The 19,981-nt window shown below is 38.3% G+C and overlaps 1 protein-coding gene across 6 annotated transcripts in view; it reads left to right on the forward strand.

The window, feature by feature from the left end:
* EVC2 (EvC ciliary complex subunit 2) overlaps positions 1-19,981 on the forward strand; it is an 80,101-nt gene that overhangs the window by 17,603 nt on the left and 42,517 nt on the right. For all 6 annotated transcript variants that reach the window (XM_055719491.1, XM_055719585.1, XM_055719550.1 and 3 more), the window contains 5 exons: positions 434-543; positions 1,658-1,720; positions 7,181-7,315; positions 8,819-8,970; positions 19,558-19,882. In XM_055719491.1, coding sequence (XP_055575466.1) covers positions 434-543; positions 1,658-1,720; positions 7,181-7,315; positions 8,819-8,970; positions 19,558-19,882 — 785 coding nt within the window. The remainder of the gene's footprint in view (positions 1-433; positions 544-1,657; positions 1,721-7,180; positions 7,316-8,818; positions 8,971-19,557; positions 19,883-19,981) is intronic.

The raw sequence follows: 19,981 nt of genomic DNA on the forward strand, positions 1-19,981 counted from the left end.
TATCCTTTCTCTCTGTACTGTGCAGGTACGCTCTGGCTGCCTCTGCTGAATTCCCTTGAAGTCAGTGTTGTGAGTTTACTGCAGCTTGGTTCCTAGGAGAGTACTTTTGCTGGTGAGGAAGCACAGTCTAAAGGGGAATCTAAAAAGCTTCTCAGATGTTTTATTCATATTGAACTTGCTTTTCAAATTTTGTAAACATCTGTAAGTGCAGCTGAGCTCAGCTGGGTGCTCAGCTCTTTAGAGATTCACACCCAGTCGTCTTGTGTAAAAAAAGATGTGCAGCTGTACTGGTTCTTTTCAGGTCAGTGTAGCTATGGTTCTGTTTAAGAAAATGCAGACACAATTACTTGGAGGCTACTATTGCACTGACGGATGTACCTCACCTGCTTAATCTACACAGTTGGGGATGTGTGTGTTTGTTCTGTTTTAACAGGTGGAGAACACTTTGCAATCAACTACTCTGCATTTCTTGATGCAAAAGAAATGTGGGATGGCAGAGTCTTGACACTGCCTGTGAAGCTAACTTTCAGGAGTTCATCACAGGTATTCCCTTTACAATTTTATTTCACTCTTCAGTCTTTGTAAAAAAAGAAAAAAAAAAGTCTCTGAGGTGGTTCTTGTCTGTCTAAGCAATGAGGTCTGCATGTAATGAAATGAAGTTCTTAGGCTGTATGGTTATCATGAATTTATACATAGGTGAGTTACTCTTCATAGGTTAGGAAGTCCTAGACCTCGTTAAATAGGTGGAGTATGTTTGTGCATTGTCCTGTAGCTTTTCACTCTACTTTTTGTATTTCTCTCCAGTTTATCTGTGTATCTTGGAAATAATCATGTTCCACGTACTTATGTGTGTGTTCCTGTAGTCTGTGAGAGGTTGAAAGTTTTGCCATGTTTTTATCAGAAAGTAATCTTTTAACCAAAAAAGACGTTACAGCAAAATAAAACCTCCTTGCTCATAAGGAAGACACTTTTTAGTATGAGAATTGTGAAGCTCTGAAGGAGGTTTTTCAGAAAAGCTGAGTAATCTCCATCCTTGCTGATTTTTGAGAATTCAGTTGCACCAGGCTCCAAGACAACTGACATAACGCTAGAGTTAGGCCAGCGCTGAGTAGGAGGCAGGACAGGTGGTTTCTTCCAAAGGAAAATTTTCTGATTCTTAAATATGGCTCGAGATTTTTTCTGTGGTTTTCTTAATTGCAGGTAATTAGAACCTGCAGATGTGTTTTCATTTCAACTGCTGTATCTGCTTTGTTTTAGAGGAAAAAATGCTCAATGTGTATGAGAGTGGTACTACAGCAATAGAGACCAAGCAAAAACCAGGGAATTGTAAGAGTAGAGGCATGTACACTGACTGTGGCTCCTATCCTGTGCGTGTTTAGTCAACCTAGATTTTATCAGCACAGGAAAATGTACTTCTGTGAGCACCGGAATATGCCTCTCTGTATTAGAAGGGAAACATACCTCACAGAGCAGTTGCTTCCATGTTTGTTAGTTACCACTAAATGCACTGTATTTTCTTGTCAGATTTATTTCATCTTTAAGCTTAATAAGAAGTATATCTTATCTTCTAAGAAGAGGCTTTTCTAGACTCTGGGCTGTTTGCCAGTGGATTCTGCTAATTTTTTTAATACATGTAATATTTTTGTATCTCTCTCAGAATAAAACACATCTTGTATCATTGACAGCTTCATTTACCATAACTGAAGAAGAAAAGATAAAGGTAATTTCTATGGTTTGGTATTATGTTGACTCTCCTGCTTAAACTTATGGACAATCTAAACTAAATCCTAGGAGCTAAAGATGTACTTATGTACTATATCTTGTCACTCAGTTATTTTATTATCATACAGAAGTTCTGCCTTCTCTTATTTTAAGAGGAAGAAAACGGGTGTCAGGATAGGAGGTCTTTGTTGTCTTAAAGCAGCAATATTTAGTATGGAAAATATACAAACTTCCATTATTCCTAGCCATGGTTTTGGGTTGGTTTTTCTTGAAGAATTGTCCAGGTACAGAGAACTGTGGTGAGGAACATGCTCACCTGCTCCAGGTCCTAGCCACTATGAGAAGGCTTTTTGCCCTTCCAAAAGGGTGGAGTTATCCGCCACCTATTGAGAAAAGGTTTCTATATCATGCTGATACACAAATCAGGAGATAGCTGTGGGAAGCCCGAGAAATAAAACTGCAGTAAGAGACACATGTAACTTACGTTTGCTTTTCATTTTTTAACTAGTCATCCTTCCAATATGACTTTCTGTTCTTGGCTTCTGAATTAACATGGTTTCTAAGAGGCCAAAGTAACCTTCAAAATTATGTTGACTGTAGCAAACAGTGTTATTATTGTCGATATTTTTTTATTAAGAGAACTCTCCACTGCATCCATCCGTTTCATTGCTAGGGTAATCTCTCCACCAAACTTTTCTCCCCCAACACCTCATTACCTTGATAAGCTTGGGGATCTTTTTTTAAGGAGCTGTGGCTTGGTTGGCAAGAAGACTGTGATTGATTGTGTTCAGAGAGAAGAAAATAGTTTGTTTTACCCCCAAAACATTTTTGTCATGGTTGTACCATTTGAAATCTCAAGTTCATGTGGATGGGGCTTGCCTGAAGAGGTCCTGAGGATTAGACTGCTCATTCCTTCCACAGGCCTGTCCCATAAGTTCTTCTCCATCTTTAAAATCAGTAATCTATTTGGAGATTGGGCATAGGGGCCTCTTGTTCCAGTTTTCTCTTTTGCTGGGGATCTTGTGCTCTCTTAGCTTCTATTAGTGTAGTAGATTATAAGTCCAGACTTCGCTCTCACATAACTGAAGATCAGGTGCCCATTCTGTTAAAATGTAAGCCAGATTTAAACATGTTATAAAGCAAAACTGTACATGAGCTAGAGAACTCATTTTTCCTGGCTAAAGATCTAGTAAGATTTAAAAGGATTGGACGTTTATATAGTTAGGAGTTATGCTTGAAATTGCCATAAATGTATTTTTTTAAAACTCTTAATCTTAAAGGTGAAGCCATGCAGTAGCTGACTGGGTTAGAAAAACAGCTTCAGTGTGAATTGATCTGCAGCAGTTGGCAATGTCTAAGTTAAGACTAAGCTACATTGATCTCAGCCCACCATGAAAATTCCTGCAATCTATTACTATATTTAAAACTTTATACTTTATAGTGTGGGGGGGTTTCCAACTTGAACTTGATAGAATTCAACAAGTTCTTGGGGACTATTCCATAGTTAGGTAAAATTGGCTCAGCTGCATTTGAGCTTACTTAGTGAGCAGGTCTTGTAATTAAACTGCGTGGTAAAAGTGTTAGAGAATACTGTTAATTTTTGAAAAATAAAGCTTAGAAATTATGGAACACATCATGTTTCACATACATAATATTTGCCTTTGGGCTGTGGCCAAACATAAAGTGTTTCAGTATGAAGTCAGTTTGTGCAAGGAAATTATGATCTGCTGAAAAAGGTGCGATGTATTGTATATCATTCATATCTTCAGCTGTCATAAATGCTCTCAATCTCAGATTTTATTTATTAAAGACCATTATTTAAACCTGTTCATGGGTGTGGTAAAACCAACATGTGTGAGCAAGTAGATACTAAATGTTGACTTTGGGGACAGAAAAGAGAAGAATTAATTACATAGTCATGGCAGTGCCATGCTAAGTTGGTCCCATCAGCTTTCACATGGTCTGCTTGCTCACTTGGCTACTGTGCTGTTCTTTAAATCAGTTTTACAAAACCTGTGGATTTTCTCATCTGCACTGCTGGAAAAAAGTACTTGGTTGCCTGTGACAAGGTAATTTTGTAGCTTATGAAAAAATGAGAGTGTTGCTTATCTGAGTGTTTGTGCCAGATGTCTTCCCACAGTGCTTCAGGGGTTGTGAGTACTGTGTGCCTCTGCCCATGGCTGGGTGGTTTTGATGCTGAATGGGAAGCTGTGGTGAAAAGTACAAAAGGAGGTTCTCACATCTAAGCACTTTGCATAGGATGGATGTTAGTAATTATTCTGATCTGATTTTTACTCTGCTTGCTTCCCTCACCATCCTTAAATCAGTGGTAATGCAGCAGTTTGTGAAAGGAACTTGGGCCTGTGATGCTTCTTCCAGCTATTGAGATGGCTTAAGAAGTTAGCTTAAGGTTTTGAGGCTCACTGGCGTGTCAGCGGTTTGGAGGTTGGCCTGCAGTGCCGGCACTGGTCCTACTCTGTGGCTTGTGCTCTGGCATCTGCCCAGCACCATCCACTGTAATGCTTTCAGATGCCATTAGGCACCTGCTGTGTCCTGCTTGGATTTACAGCCCCCCCAATGACAGGGACTGTCCTTCCAGAACCCATTTTCTTAAAGTATAAAAGCACAAGATAATTCCCTGTCCATTTTTCTCCATTGGAGCTTAACCTCTGACAGAACTACCTACCTGATGCAGACTGACTGTCCTGCCATAAGTCTTATCTTTTACTTTACTTAGAAAAGCACAGGATCGTGCCCTACCCAGTGCTTTTTCTCCATCAAAACTTAACCAGCTTCATTTCAGCTTCACTGAACCCATAGCCTCACCAGATTCCTGCTTTCCCCAGAAGCCTAGAGAGATCCCTAAACTTCACAGAGTGCTTGGAAATCAGACAAATGTGAGTGGATTCAGACAAAATGATGAAGTGGTTCCAAAGCAGCATTATTTTTTTTCCCTAAGTATTATCTACAGCATCTCCCATTCCTTGAAAGCAGTGGGACCTCAGGCAGAGCCTTGGCGTGGCAGAGCTCAAGGATGACCTTTCTGTGATTCCCTCTTGGCCACCTAGTGCAACTGGAGAAAACTTAAGAGGAATTGCGTTTGTTCTAGGTTAGACATGGATGTTTGTTGGCTCAGTGACTGTTCAAGGGGTATGAGTTAAATCCTTTTGATCTGTGAGGGGAGTAAACACTGGGTTAGGGAAGGGAGTTACTTAATATTTACATAATTGTCTTTCAAATAAATTTAAAGATTAGGATGTTTTGATGCAAAGTGATGCAGCTTTAACTGAGCTCATGGCAAGGAACTGGGGAGCAGTGCAGTGTCCGAAGAAGAGGGAGCTGCCTACCAACAGTGATGCAGATATGCTGGGTGTCCTTAGTGGTCAGCCATGGTACAGGGGAGTGTAATGGAAGCAATTGGTCAAAGTAGTAGGAAGCTACATCAAGAAAAAACATTCAATGTGTTGGTAATTACACATGGAACCAGGGAATTAATGTGTTGCTCCTCTTTTTCTTTTCTTTGTTTCTGTTTAAAACGTAAAGATACTGAAAGGTATTAGAAGGAATTCGGCACATGGCTAGCTTATTTGGATAAATTCTCAGTCTCAAAACATTTTGGTGAACCTCAAAGTACTTCAAGGGTCTCATTTTTTTTTTAGACACAGCCTTTCCTGAAACAGCTGTCTTTTCTATGTGGCTAGTTTGAGCTGAGAACTTGTCTTAAATGTTACATTAAAACTTACATTTTAAGTGAAGCACGAGGAATTCCTTTCACTCAGTGGATATGTTTTTAATCATTTCAGAGGAAAAAGCATGGGGTACTTTTTCTATCGGGTATTTTAGAATGGTAAGTCACCCATTTCCAGTGGTGTATAGTTAAATAATGAAACACAATCCTCAGCATATACTATCGGTCACCTTAATGACACCCAAAGTCTGTCTTGCTGGGATTTGATCCCAGGACATGCTCTCAAAGACTTGGAACTTCAGTGATACGAAGAAAAGCTGTAAGTAAACAAAATCTGTCAGAATTAGACACCTAGCATCTACTTAGGCACTTAGGGACATAGTTTAGTGGTAGAGTTGGCGGTGTTAGGTTTACGGTTGGACTCAACGATCTTTTCAATCTAGATGATCCTATGATTAAAAACCAAAAATCCAAACTAAGGATACCTCTGTCAGTCAGAGGAACCATTGATCCTAAATATACAATACTTTGAAGGAAACCTTGGATCTTCTTGGAACTGTGCAAGTTCCAAATAGTAGCCTGTAATTAACATCTTGATGATCTCCTTGATACTGACATCATCGCCTCATTCAACTGAAATCATGTTGAAGTCACAAGCACTGAGCATCTCCAGCAGCTTTGAGGAGCTGAGCCTTTGAAACATCGAAGTCCAACATGAAGCAGTTCCTTTCAGTTAGAGGTGTGACAGATGCTCAGTGTACAAAAACATATCAGAGAGAGAAAAGCTAGGCAGTAGAAGGTTAAAATTCTGCTGTTAAACTGGATGAAATAGTTTTCAAATTGTGGACCATGTTTAATTATCACTTCTTATGCAGAATTACTGTTGACTCCATGGAATGCTCTCGGATTTCTGCTCCAAGAGATGACCAAGCTCAACTTGCAAGCAGCCTGTTAATTATTTACACTTTCTAGTCCCAGCAGAGTGATTAGTTTGTGGTGAAACATTATACCAATAGCTGTGCTATGTTTTTCATCCAGAGATCTCAAAGAACTAAACAAACACTGGATTAACTTTTGCTACATGGAGCATGAAGTAAAAATTAATTTTTAATGCAATTCAATTTAAAGATTAAATTAAGAGCTAAAGTGAAAGCCTACAAAGTTGTTAGCTGGCTCACAGTTCAGTGTTCCTGCTCTTTTTTTCTGACTCTGGCTTACACAGAAACTGCAAGGGTGCATACAAATTGCGTGATTTTGTCAACTGTCAGTTACATATTTATTCTGAACTCATGTTGGTGCTTTTTCCCTATGGTGATTACTCAGTTTTATTGAATCGAGAAATGGTCATTAATTAAAAGAAGTCAACATTAGGCTGATTTTTCAGAGCCTCTGAGCAACATCAAATGCCATCAATTTCAACAAGACTTGGGAGAGTTTGGCAACACTGGAAAACAGGCTATTAAGTACAGCACACCCATGAGTCACTGCACCTAAAATTCAATCTGTGGGAGTTCTGTTGCTTGGAGTTACACAGTAATTTGGACTAGGTGAACATAATGAACCATGCTGACTTGAAGACCTGTGGAAAATACACACTTGTTTGAAAATATTAATAAATATATAGTGATTACAACTTAATGCTGAGAAACCCTGAAGTTGTATGAAGCCATTTAAAAAGAATTTATTATGTTGCTTACAGTTCCAATCTTTGAGTCTGATCTTTATCTATGTTTAAAATGTAATTTTAATAATATGGTCTTTTAATTTCAGGTTTCATACAACCATGCCATCCATGCTGCAGGGTTCTTCATTGCTTTTTTTGTTTCACTTGTATTGACATGTGCTGGCTTTTTCATTGTTTACCGAACACAAATATTAAAATGGAATTTCCATGGTAAAAAAAAGGTGGGTCATAATGTCTGTAACAGTACTTTATTTAACATTGATCATATTTGGTGATACAACTTGCTAACTAACACAGATTGTCTAAAGAGCTTTTGAAGATAAATAAAAAGCCACCAGGTTATGGGTTAGATTTCCAGGTAATGCTATCTCTACAACCTCTAATCTTCAGTGCAATCAGATTTAGAGGGAAGTTTAAGAATGATAATCTGATTGAAAGAACTGTTGTACCTGGATGTTAACTTCAGACTGGAGGGAGATTACATTTTGGCTGTTAATTTCTTTTCATATTCCTCCCTTCCTCCTTTCCTCTTCGTCCCTCAAAATGAGAGGCAGGATGTCTGTGGGTTATAAGCAGTTGCCCAGAGAGTAGACCACTCACCTTGAGCACAGGAGACTTGGGTCCAAATTGTATTTCTGATCATCAGGAATAGGGATTTGAATTTTGGTCTCTCAGTTCCTTGGATGTGCCCTAATCTCTTGAGTGATTAAGCAAAACAGTTGGGTTTGGGGGTGGAGCATTTTCAGTGCTTATCCAAGCTGTGCCAGTTTGGAGAAAGTATTTCAGTACATACTGGGATGAAGAAAGAAAGTCCAGAGTCTGATAAATACTCATCAAGTTGGCCCAACTTCTAGCTCTTGCTTCTATTAATTATTTATGTATTTAAGTGAAGTGGAGCAACTTCAATGGGAGGGAACTGGAGACCTCAATCAGAATATTGCAGTGATTGGAGCAGTCCTGTAGGAGAGTTGTGCTCAGAGGTTTGAACCCGTCCTCTGCTTGGACAGTGGTGGATCTCCCATCCCTCTGAACTGACTAGAGGAGCTCACAAATCACTTCCAGCCTTAGTTTCTGTAGTTGAAAATTATGCCATCAACAACTTTTATTTCTTTTGGGTCTGAAAAAATAATCTGTTTAGATGAAAAGTGTGTGCCTTGTTTGTTTTACAGAAGAAGCTGTGGTAATGAGATAATAAAATAGGGCCAGTTTGGTCCTAGCATCGGATATTTATAGTGTCTTTTTTGTATAGTAATTTTATGAGCCCTCAGTCTCAAGGGAGTCTCACTGAACTGCAAACTGAGTCACTTCCATTGTTCATAGGATTCGTTTTTCATGTTGTTCACCTCATAATACTGTCATCTTGCCATATATAATTTGTATACTGTGGTAATTTAAAAAAAAAAAGGCCTAAAAAGTTTATAGTGCAAGATAACCTCCTAGAAGGCTTTCACAAGCCTACTGAAGTCGATGTAGAGTCTTTTGTCTTATGTTCATTTACTTTGTATTCCAGATCAGATATATACAAGAAGTTCAACCTGAAACAAAAGTAGTGTAATTGATTTCAGATACATATCTGATTTGCACAATCTCTTTATATGCTTTCCAGCAGTACAGTTTGAAGTTTGATAAGTACGAGCCTTCTCACCCAGTTACCTGCAATAAAATTAGGTCAGACAGTCAGTGTAAATTTTTGTTATAATCTGGTTTACTTTTTTTTTTTTTAGGAGATACACCATGAACTCAGCCAGAATCACAAACTGGAGCATTCTCAGTTTAATTCAGGTGATCTCTTTAGTGAAGATACAATTATGAATGACCAAATCATTGATATTCTGACCTTTGAAGAAACTGGGAACATGCGTCTGGCTTTAGAAGAGTAAGGATTCACTGCTATTGCATTACATTTATTACACTTATCATCAACTGAACCTTTGAATATGTTTTGAGTATCTGCCCTTTAATATTTTTCGTAGTGTCTATTTACACATATGACTGCACTACCTTAGGTTTTTGAACTGCACTAGTCACCTGTGAGAACTGAAAACTGTCATGTTTCATACGGCTTCACCTGTAGAAGTCAGCTCCATCTAGGCCTTAGACATGCAAGTTTCCAATCCAAACGTACACGTAGTTTTGCTTCTCTGTGCTTCACTAAGTAAAGGGGAACTTTTCTGTGTACAAGAAAATGTTGAAAGGGTGTATTCTACTATTGCTGAACACGTTCTGCTTTCAAAAGGGTGGCTTTTGTCCTAGAAAAGAGAGCTCTTGCTGAGTGTCAGCATTGCTGTTTAGCAGCATATTCGGAAAAACCTGAATCAGAGTCTAAGGCGTGAGGGTTTGTACTGCTGCCAGAAAGATACCATGTAGCTGCAGCGAGAGGGACAACTGGGTAGAGCAGAGAAACTCTCCTGATGTTGTTGAAAGGCCAGTCAGGGCTGTTTGACAGAAACATGCCACTATTAAATGTCATCTGTTCTTCAGCTGAATATGATAAAAAGGTCTGAGGTAAGGACAGATTAGATTTTGTTTGTTCAGTCTTGCTGTTAGCTTCTAGCAAGTTAGGTTACAGGCAGTATTATGCAACTAAAATCTGTAGAAGCTAAAAAGGATAAGTTACACGACCATGGAAGTAATTTTGTTTCTTAAAGGGTAACTAACAACATTATAATTTCCTACATTTCCTCGATAATTGGGATCGTTATCTCTGTAAATTGCACATTGGTCCTTGCTTTTATAACTATATAGCAACTCAGGATTTGAGAAGATTTACCCTGAAAATCATTATGTAAATATTAAGAATAACAGGATCAAAAATTTTTTTAACTTGCTTTAGTATTTTACTTCAGGGATAGTGAATATATAGCTAGTTTGAAAATAAAATAAAATGCTGGGGCTATTTTCAGATATGTTATGGTTTAGAAAGGTAAATATTCTTGCAAACCTTTGGATAGGATTATTTTTATAACAGGATTGTTTCTAAACCCATGAAACAGGATTCACTTCTTTGCGTAAGTATCCAGGGGCTAAAGCTTTTTTAATATTCTTATGCAGTTAGCACAAATGTCTGTCTTGCTTCCACTTCTTTCCTCACAGTTTCTATTTTCTCTGCCTCGAAGTAGTTAGAGCATTGCAGTGAATAAAGTAGATGCCCAATGGCAAACTGTCACTAACCTTCTTCACTTTCTGAATTATCTTTTCTTTCTTCCAGTATGAGGATAGTAGATGGACCACAAAGGTCTGGAGTTACAGTGGTTCCTGCTATGAAAGGTGATTGAAAGGGTGATAGACATTACTGTGAAGGGCTCAAATCAGCCTCTACCTGTTAGCAGTGGGGGTTAGATTATCCCAGTTCTCATTTCCTGTAGTTTTAAACTGGACCGTCTGATTTGTTTACCCTTAGGAGGTGACAAACAGATGTACTTAATCATATTTTTTTCTGTTCTTTCCTTCTTTTGATTGGCACTTATTGAATATGTGTATTCAATTACCTGTTACTCTCCTTTTTTAATGGTAATGCAGTTTATCTGACTGAGTGAGGATCTCTGCAATGTGAACTCCTTTACCAAGTTGCTCTCAGTTCCCTTTTTTACTAGGAGTGAAAAAGAGCGCTTCTAGGATATGATTATTCTCATCCCAAAGTAGACTTTCAAAATCAGTTGTATGGCTGCTGTGCCTGCTGATGCCCTGGACCCTAGGCTGATTAGCTCAACTCTAGGGATCTGGAGGTGGGTGAGATGAAACCCAGTCTTGCAGGCTGGTTGGTCAGAAAGGCTACAGCATTACTTTAAGGCCTATATTGAATACATGCAATATTGTTCCTGCTTTCTTCAGTAGCTATAATACATCCCTTCTTTTATCTCTCATTGTTAATGCTTTGATATTTATTTTATTGATATCTTCCTCATCTATAACATTGTTTCCATATTCATTCTGCAAGTTGGGGCAAAGCAGTCCTTTTATTTCTGATCTGCATTCTGTAAAGGTTTCGTTATAGTCTTGTACTTCATAAACTGTTGTACATTATCCAGAATTTTAACTGGTTCCAAAGATGAAGTTAAAATACTGTACCATTGCCTTAGGAGCTTCTGTGACAGTGATCTAGGCTAAAACCAGAACCAAGAAATTCTTCTGAATTCTACTGAATTACCTGCTTTGAGGATAGTGATTTGTAAAATATAAAGGGAAAAAGAAAGATGGTACATTTGTAATTCATTGATGGATAATTGCAGTCAATTTGAATGGATTCTGTGGTTGAATGAAATGTTGTAATTTTACTAATTGTGGTCACAATCAATTTTCCAATGATGTTGCGTTTTGTTTTATTACATTTAGTGATGCCCAATGGGATAGTTGGGTTTTCTGTAAGGAAATGAGCAACGAGGTTTGTATTGTCTCATAGGAGTGGCAGGCAGTATACTGAGGATAAGAACTGGGCTATTTTGAGCATAATTTTTTCATGTCATATGTATACCAATATGAATTTGATCATCATAATCCTGGATTTTATTATTTGAGGAAGCAAAAGTATAGGGGCTTTTCTTAGAGAGCTTTTGATACTTCAGAATATTTTCAACCAGCCAACGTCATCTTCCTTATATGCTAGCTTGATAATTCCTTCTGCATGTATGGGTGCAGCTATGTGTCACTTTCTCTACATGGCATAGGTGTAAGCTTAGCAACATAATGGATACATCTTTTTAAATTGCACTCTGATGGTAAATGTGGTTGGAATCATTCTGCTGCTTTGTTCTTTTGTCCAGATGCAAATGAAAAAATTACTTAGAAATGTAAGCACCACAGAATTTTTTTGTTCTCTTTATGACATAAAGCTATGTTAATAGTTAATGTCTTTTACAAAGTGGCAGTGCCAAATTGTTTAGCAAATACATTAAGAGCATGTGTTCAATATTTATGAACAGGTACATCTTTGGAGTGTAGACAGTTTGCACTGTCAGGAGGATTGGCTAGAGAACAAAACTTACTCAATATTTCATAAGGAAGCTTCTTAGTTACTCATTTTGTGAGTTTTGTCTTAATAAGTCATATCCTTAATGTACATTATGCAGCAAAATAGCTTGGCTTTTATTCTCAGTAGGTTCCTCACTGTGTATGTTCCTGAATATTGGCCCATTGGCAATGAATACTAATGAGAAGAAGCTATATGATTTGAATATTTGACATGCGCACTAGATCATACTCCAAAATGCCGTAGGTCTCTTTTTCTGTATGTCTAGAACAGAAAATGAAGAGAGCTGAGCAGTTTGGGTTTGTGTCCAGTGTGATGGACTCTGACCATGCTTATAGTCTCAGAAGACAGAGATACGTTAAAGGCAGCTTGATTCTGTTAAATGGCTTTCCATTACTGCAGCTTTACTTTTTCATCTTCATTTTGTACAGCTATGCTTTCTTGAGTTTGTCAAAGCTCTAACTGAACTTGAACCTGCTTGCTGATACACAATACATACTAGCAATTATTTTGGGAAATAAGTAATATGTATGCATTGCAGCTGATTTTTGTGTTTGGTTTTTTTTTCCTTATGGTAGAGGGCATTGAGGCCAATGTACAGGAGAACAGGATCAAACTGTCTATAGAGAGCCTTGACAGAAAAGTGAAAAACAATTTACTACTCTATTAGAAGTTCACGTTTTCTCTCTAAATGTAAATTTCTTGCTGTACATCCCAATTTAATTTGCTGAGGAGTAAATGTGTGGAATTTTTTAACCCTGAATTCAAATGGAAGGTAAGAATAAAAGATCACGTTGTCTTAACAGTTGGACTTCAGTATTCCTACATAGAAAATGGTGAGAAGTAGTTATATTGTTAGTACAAAAAGTAATTGAGGTGCTAAATTTCTGTATTTTGTAACTTTTAAAAAGTGTAATCAAAATTTTAGATTTTTTTTGAAGGGAGGATATATTCATTGCTCCTTTTTTTTAGCAGTGTGCATAAAGCAGAAATACAACAATAAATAATACTCACATGGGTGTAACAACAAGATACAGTGAATACACATGGAATGAAACCCAGACCCTGCATTGGTAGTTCTGTGTTAAGAATGCTGTTGCTTATGGGTTTTTTTCCATCAGAGAAACGTAAATGATTAATAGGTGATAGGAGTCTATAAGACAGGGGAACTGAAGAAAACAAGTACTTTGAAATTAATGAGTACATAACTTTTTTCATCTAAAAAATGTCACTGATGTTGTTTAACTATGAAGAAATTGTATTCAGAATTATGAAGGTCATTTCTGCTGTCCACCCAGAACAATTCACCTCATGCAGAAAACAGTCTGCTTTTGAGAGTAGTGCTGTTAGTGATGCTTTGTTCCATATAATTTTGAAGGAAGACTGAGATTTGCTACCATTTCTGTGATTTGAGTACTCAGTCTTCTGAGTAGATCAGAAGAATCTTGAGTAGATCACAGTAAAGTTGGAAGCTCATCAGGCATTAATGCATAATGCGTATAGCCATAATATATATTTATGCTTTTGTTAGTATCCAGGCTGAAGTTAGTGCTTTTATAATCAATGGTAAAATGCATAGTGAGTTCCCTGGAAGCAGGGCTCTGGAGTCTTTTTTACGCTCTTTTTGTATAGCAGTTATTCAGTGAGATACCATTTTCTGTGTTCTATTGCAAGAGCTATATTGTAGCTAGCTGTGGTTTTTAAATTGATTTGCTGAAGATCACTGCTTTATCAGTTTTCATACTTTCTGCAGTCAAAGCAGAGGTTCTTGGTCTCTTACATGCAGGATTTTTCAAATGTTTTTTTTTAAACAGTTTAAGAATTGAAATACCTTTACTCTATATATCGCTGTAGAGAGTTAAAGGAATTTGATAGTAAAGCTGCTGCCAAGTCTAGTGCTTAGACTTTTGGCAGGTTTTTGTGATATTTTTTTTTTTTGTGAAGAGCTACTGGTCTCTCAGCTGAATTTATCATCTTTTTCAATGTGGGTTTTTTTTTGTTTGTTTGTTTGTTTGTTTTTGGCTGTATATCATAAGAATCCTATTTCTGGTTTTGTCAGCATTCTAACCTTTTCTGGAAGGCTAAACTTAACCTGTGACTCATCCATGTGAAAGCACCCGTAGATAATCATCACATACCTTTCTTAACAATTTTTTTTACTGATGAGATGTCCTGTATTCTCTGTAGGCTCATGTTTGAGCTGTGCCGAATTTATGCTTGACTGTATAGGTGTCACAGGACTGATGGATGAACTTTCCCAGTTCAGAGCTGGCTGCAGGCCAGTACATCTGCTGGTGTAGCGCAGAGCATCTTCAGACCACTAGCCCAGGCAGGCAGCGCCCAGCCTGGCAGTAAGCAGAGAGCAGGGAAAGGCAGTGTGCCCCACGGTGGCACAGGAAGGCTGTAAAACTTGGGTTTGAGCAGTTGGTAGCTGTTGGTGGCTGTTCAGACTTCATGCCATTATCTCTTTGTTTCTGCTTGCACCCAGTTATGGTCTCCTGCAAAGGTTTGTGCCTCATTGTGTTGCAGCCTGTGTAAACCCCTGCCCTGAAATATTAGCAGTCTCTGTTGTGACTGGACCCAGTGGGAGAGCATGGGAAGCAGAAGAGGGAAGATAGGAGAGTGAGCCTGAATGGAGGCGCTGCACACAGTCTGCATTGACGTGGAACTTAAAAAAAAAAAACCACACCAAGACCCAAAAAGAACAAAAAAATCACAAAATCAAAAAACCCAAAACCCAAAACAAAGCACAGCCCAACATATTGATACTGTATTACTAACACGTCAGTAAATAGATGATTTAGGAAACAAACCACATAGATGATTTAGGAAACAAACCACAGCTGCAGCTGAAGACCTTTGATGCCCATTACAATTGAATTAGCTTTCTTTTCTTACTGTTACCAAAGCCAGCACTACAGGTACTGTTTTCTGGCTGTGTGATTCTCCAAGTCCAACCCTTTCTCCATCTTCACTTCTCTGAAGTGTGATAAGACAACACAGACCATAACACTTCTTTTCTGTCCTCTTTTTTCCTTTCCTCACTGCAGCTGTCCCATTGGCACTGTGGCCATGGATGCAGGACATCTGCTGCTCTGGCTCAGACTGTAGTAGTGTGTGGCACTGGCCTGGGGGCAGTTGTGTGTCTGTCTGTCCTTCCCTGGCAGCCTTCCTCTCTCCAGCTGGAGCTGGTGCATCTGTGCTGTGGTGCTCCCGAGTTACTGCTGCAGCAGGGCATCCAGGACAGTAGAGACAAACCATCCATATGTGGCCCTAAATTACATGCTTTTTGGGAGTGTTGTGTATCATGAAGGGATGCTTTGCAGAAACTGCCATCACAGGGCTCTAGTCTCCTCTGGATACTGTTGTTAATACATATGCTGCTAACTGGCTACCATTTGCAGATGAGAGATGAGTCTTCTGAAAATGAGGGAGGTTTCTGCTTTGGTGAGAAAATGTCACCAAAGGGGTTTCCTTGATGTTTATCTCCCCTTTCGACTTCAGAAAGTTGTGTCACAGTAATTTCTTATCTTTGCAAGCTGAATTTGTTTACAAATGTATCAGAAAGTTGTTAGTTCATTTTAGGACTGTTAAATTCAGCAGCTATTAATTATCCTGTTCAAAAATTCCCTCTGTGGGCCTCTAATTTGAATAATAAGACTTAAAGACGTAAAACTCACAAAAAATACAATTATTTTGTACTTAATGAGAGGTTTCCTTTTTTGTGGTGTGGTGGTGGTAGTTTTTTTTGTAAACTATAGTTGTTTCTTTCCTGACCCTAGCTGCTTTCCTGTATTCTTTTATTAGGTCTGTGGAAGACATCAGGTGCTCAGGTACTCTCTGCTTCTCTGTGTTTGGCATCTGGGATTCTCCCTTCCCAGATCTTCTCTGACAGGTCTTTAAATCCACTTCCTCCTCACGTGAGTGAAAAATCTTTTAAACTTGCTGTTTGTAGTTTCATTTTCTACATGTCTGTTCACCTTTCCTCCACACACACTTTTTTGTACCACCTGCCTTCTGTACTGTCCTCATCCTTTCTCTGCATGCTTTGTTCAACAGAAGCTTTGATAGTTTTCATCAATAGGTTCCATCTGCTACCTCCATTGGCTTTCGCATTTCTATTATGCTGAATACAAGACATTTTAAATATGGAATACTGTAACAAGCAGAGTGCAGAGCTTTTAAAGAAACTTATTAAATCTAACTCAGTTTAAGGAGGCATAGTGTGTCAGGTTAGGATTTTTTTTTTTTCTCCTAGCTGTCACAAAACACTGAACATTTCAACTGGATGATTGTGAGCATTAGTATTCCGATGGACATGTATAATAAATGCTTTGAGACACAGGATTCCTGTTTTGTACTGACTGTTGGCTTCTAAGACTCCAGGACTATATTGATGCAGCTTGTTAAGGCTCCCCTCAACCTCTCATTTGGAGTAAGAGCTTGAAGCAAGGTGCATGTGATGAGCTTGTCTCACTGCCACTAGCTGCTGTGTGGAAGAGGCAGACTAGAAGCAGAGCACGTCATGTGGAAGGTAGATTTCAAATTTATAAGACACAACCTTTCTTCAGCTGCTACTGAAAAAAAAAATAATGGTCTGGCTGCTTTCTTTCAGGGTGAGACCTGGGAGAGCTGTGTCTTGTAATTACTTTTTCTCCATGCTATTACCCTTGAATTGGTAGAACAGTTCACCTGCTGCTTCTGTTTCATTGCCTTCTTCACAGATTGTTGTCATGAAAATGGAGGGTGAGAGTTGCAGATTAATTATACCTGGGATCTTAACGGCTTCATCATTGGTGACACATGAGCATCAGGTGAACTACACCTGTTGCTCTTCCTGCATTTGGCATTATGATCTTGAGTGAATTGGGGACTGCAGTTCTCTGTGGGTGAGGAGCATGGGAGTCTTACTTAAAATGAAATCAGTTCTAGTCTGTAATGATTTGCAATAAATAGGAAGAAATGCTGTGGGAAGGATAATGGGAAATGTGATGGTGTTTGGTTTTGGCTTTTATTCTTGGGATCACTGCTGAAGAAGACTGGAAAAGTAGCAAGTAAGGAGGTGAGTGAGGAATGGCTTAATCTTTTTTGGACACATGCTGAAAAAAATCTTGCATTTATGATAAGAAATAAATAGTGTGTTATGAGCTGTGTATCACCGTGTTAGAGCTGTGAAGTGTTGCTTTACAGGAAGAGAGATGAGGAATTGTCTTTGACACATCAATAAGAAGGGGTTAGTAGGTGCTGTGACCGTCATCTTTCAGTGCGTGCATGAAGAATGGAAAAATAATGACTAAGGAACTTGTTATTCTAGCAAACAAAGAGAGTTGGAAGTTGAAACTATTCAAATTCAAGCCGAGAATAAGGTGACGGGTTTTGGGTCTTAAATTATCAAGTGGAACAATTAATTAAAGTGTTGTTTAGTTCTCTGTTAGGGGATGCTTGAAAACCAAGATGAGATGTTTCTCACAAAAGGCAGATATGCTTCAATTAAATCAGAGCTACTGGGCTTGAAGCAGGAATTTAAACTGAAAAATAAATCTGGTGGTGTGAATTTTACAGGCTAATAACAAACTGAGGAATCTATGAAGGGGAGCCTCCTACCACTGCTTGACAGTCATGAGGGAAATGTTATAGCATAAAGCTCCCATTTTCTGGATCCTTGTTTTTATTTAGGTGCATTTGCACGAAACTGAAACACATCTTTTAAGTTAGTTGTCATGAGTAAACAGCTTAGTACTAGCTGGGTATGAAAGCAAAAATCCTAGGAATTCTGTAAACAAAAAGACTTCAGAGAAAATACACATCTGTGCTGCCCATTTGAAGTGCTTGCTGCGTTGCTTCAGCATCTTCTTCCCTTGATCCTGCTGTCACCTATTCTCTGTGGTTGCCCCGCTGTCCTGCACTTGAAAAGGACTCTCCCAAGCAGAGGGAGCAGATCAGTGCCCGGGGGGGCTTGACCATGAATGTAGCGGAACACCACCCAAGAGGGCTATGTACCTGCAGGTGCTGCCTTGCAGTGTCCATCTGTACATAGCACAGAAAAGCTGGATTTTGTGTTGCCCTGGGGACATTATAGAAAATAATAGCTCTTACAGGATCTTCAAATTACTGTGAATAAAGTTTCAGGCACACAATGTTTCAATCACAGGGATCTGGCCCCATACAGCAGTGATTGATTCCTGCTCCTGTATGCGAGGAAGAGACAGGGGAAATAGAGGAAGTTTTGCAGCTGCAACCAGCTACCCTGCTGCAGATCACCAAGACAAGTATGGCCATGGCCAGTGCATTTATGGGATTTTGAGGGACTGCAAAAGAAAAATCTCGCTGCTTCTCTGTGATAGATTTATTATAGCTTAAGTTAATGGCTCCTAAGTACTTAAAGTATTTGACTCGTAAGAAAACAATGATCTATACCGTTCTTTGATATATACCATTTTGAATGTAGTATCAGTCTACTGTCTTGCAAATCTTGCCAAGACATTTGCTATGGATTTGAAATTTATTCTGAGATTTGACTGTGGAACAAATCAAACCAGTAATTTAGCCTCACTGAAAAAAGAATGGATTTAAGGTCTTGAAAGTGTATTTTGTAGGTCGCAATGACATTCCTGTATACTTTATTCACACGTGGAAGCTTACTGGGCTTTGTGTTCGTGTAAATAGACATGCAGGGTCAAAACCCACCTAATTCTTCAATCCTCAATTGTGTGCAGAATAGGCAAAGCTATAGAATTTACAGTAGTTACATAGTATGTGAAATGAGAATAATTGTAATTCCAATTTAATTAACTCTAAAGATAAATGAGAATATATTCATATGAAATATGAATTTGTTGTATTTTGTAAAAAAAAAAAAAAAAAAAAAAAAAGAAAAAGAAAAGCATTTCCCTCTGGTTTTAATCTCTTTTCTAGAACTCTATTAATATTCACAAGAGAGAGGTATCAGCCATTTTAGTTTATTTCTATCTGCACATGATCAAAATACTCTCCCATCTTCCCTGCAGGGAAGGAATATACCTGTGTAGAACATGAAGCAGTGATGTATCAATGTAGATGGGTCAGTGAGTTTTGAACTATTTTAAAAAGTGAGTGAAATTTATAGTCTATTCAGATACTAACTTCATCTGCTTACCAACAGAGGTGGTTTTGATATTTTTATATATATATATATTAATTTTATTTTTTTTGTGGGAGGTTGTTTGCCTTTAAACTGAGGAATATTTTGAGTTTTAAAGAAAAGCTTTTCCTTTTTGTGTCTAAAATGGAAACACAAGAGTGGACATAATTCATTAAAGTTGCTGTTGTAGAAGCTGGCTCACCCTGCTTTTTAATGCATGGTGCCTATCATGATTAGTAAACTCATATGCTGTAATATTCCTGCACTTCTCTGACTGCCATTTGGTTACTCAGTAGTGAATGAATCTAGATATCCTTGTTTTCTGATAGAAATTTTCTGTAATCTGATATAAAACAGTTCTGATTACCTTTCTACAGCTTGGAGGTTGCCAGCCTGACGCGGGCAGATGCTGATCTGGAGGCATATCGAACACAGATATGTAAAGAAGTGATTTCGATGATGATGAAGAACATGGTCTTAAGTCACAGCCTCTTTCCTCATGTAGAGAAGAAGATGAGTTCAATTTTCAAAAAGCAGTTTCTTATAATGGAGAAAGAGATTCAAGAGGAGTATGAAAGAAAGATGGTGGCTTTAACAGCTGAATGTAATCTGGAAACTGGGAAGAAAGTGGAAGCTCAGTGCCAAAAAGCAAGGGCTGCAAATGAAGAGGCTGAGGAATTAATGAAGAAAATGAATGAAAAGGTAAGTCTGGTATAAAATCAAGATATTTTGCATGATACATCATTTTTGTAGATGGTTTCTCTTTTAGACTAGGATGGATGAGTTGTCGTCTTAGAAGAG

The sequence above is a fragment of the Falco cherrug genome, chromosome 1, assembly GCF_023634085.1.
Source record: "Falco cherrug isolate bFalChe1 chromosome 1, bFalChe1.pri, whole genome shotgun sequence".
NCBI classification, from domain to species: domain Eukaryota; kingdom Metazoa; phylum Chordata; class Aves; order Falconiformes; family Falconidae; genus Falco; species Falco cherrug.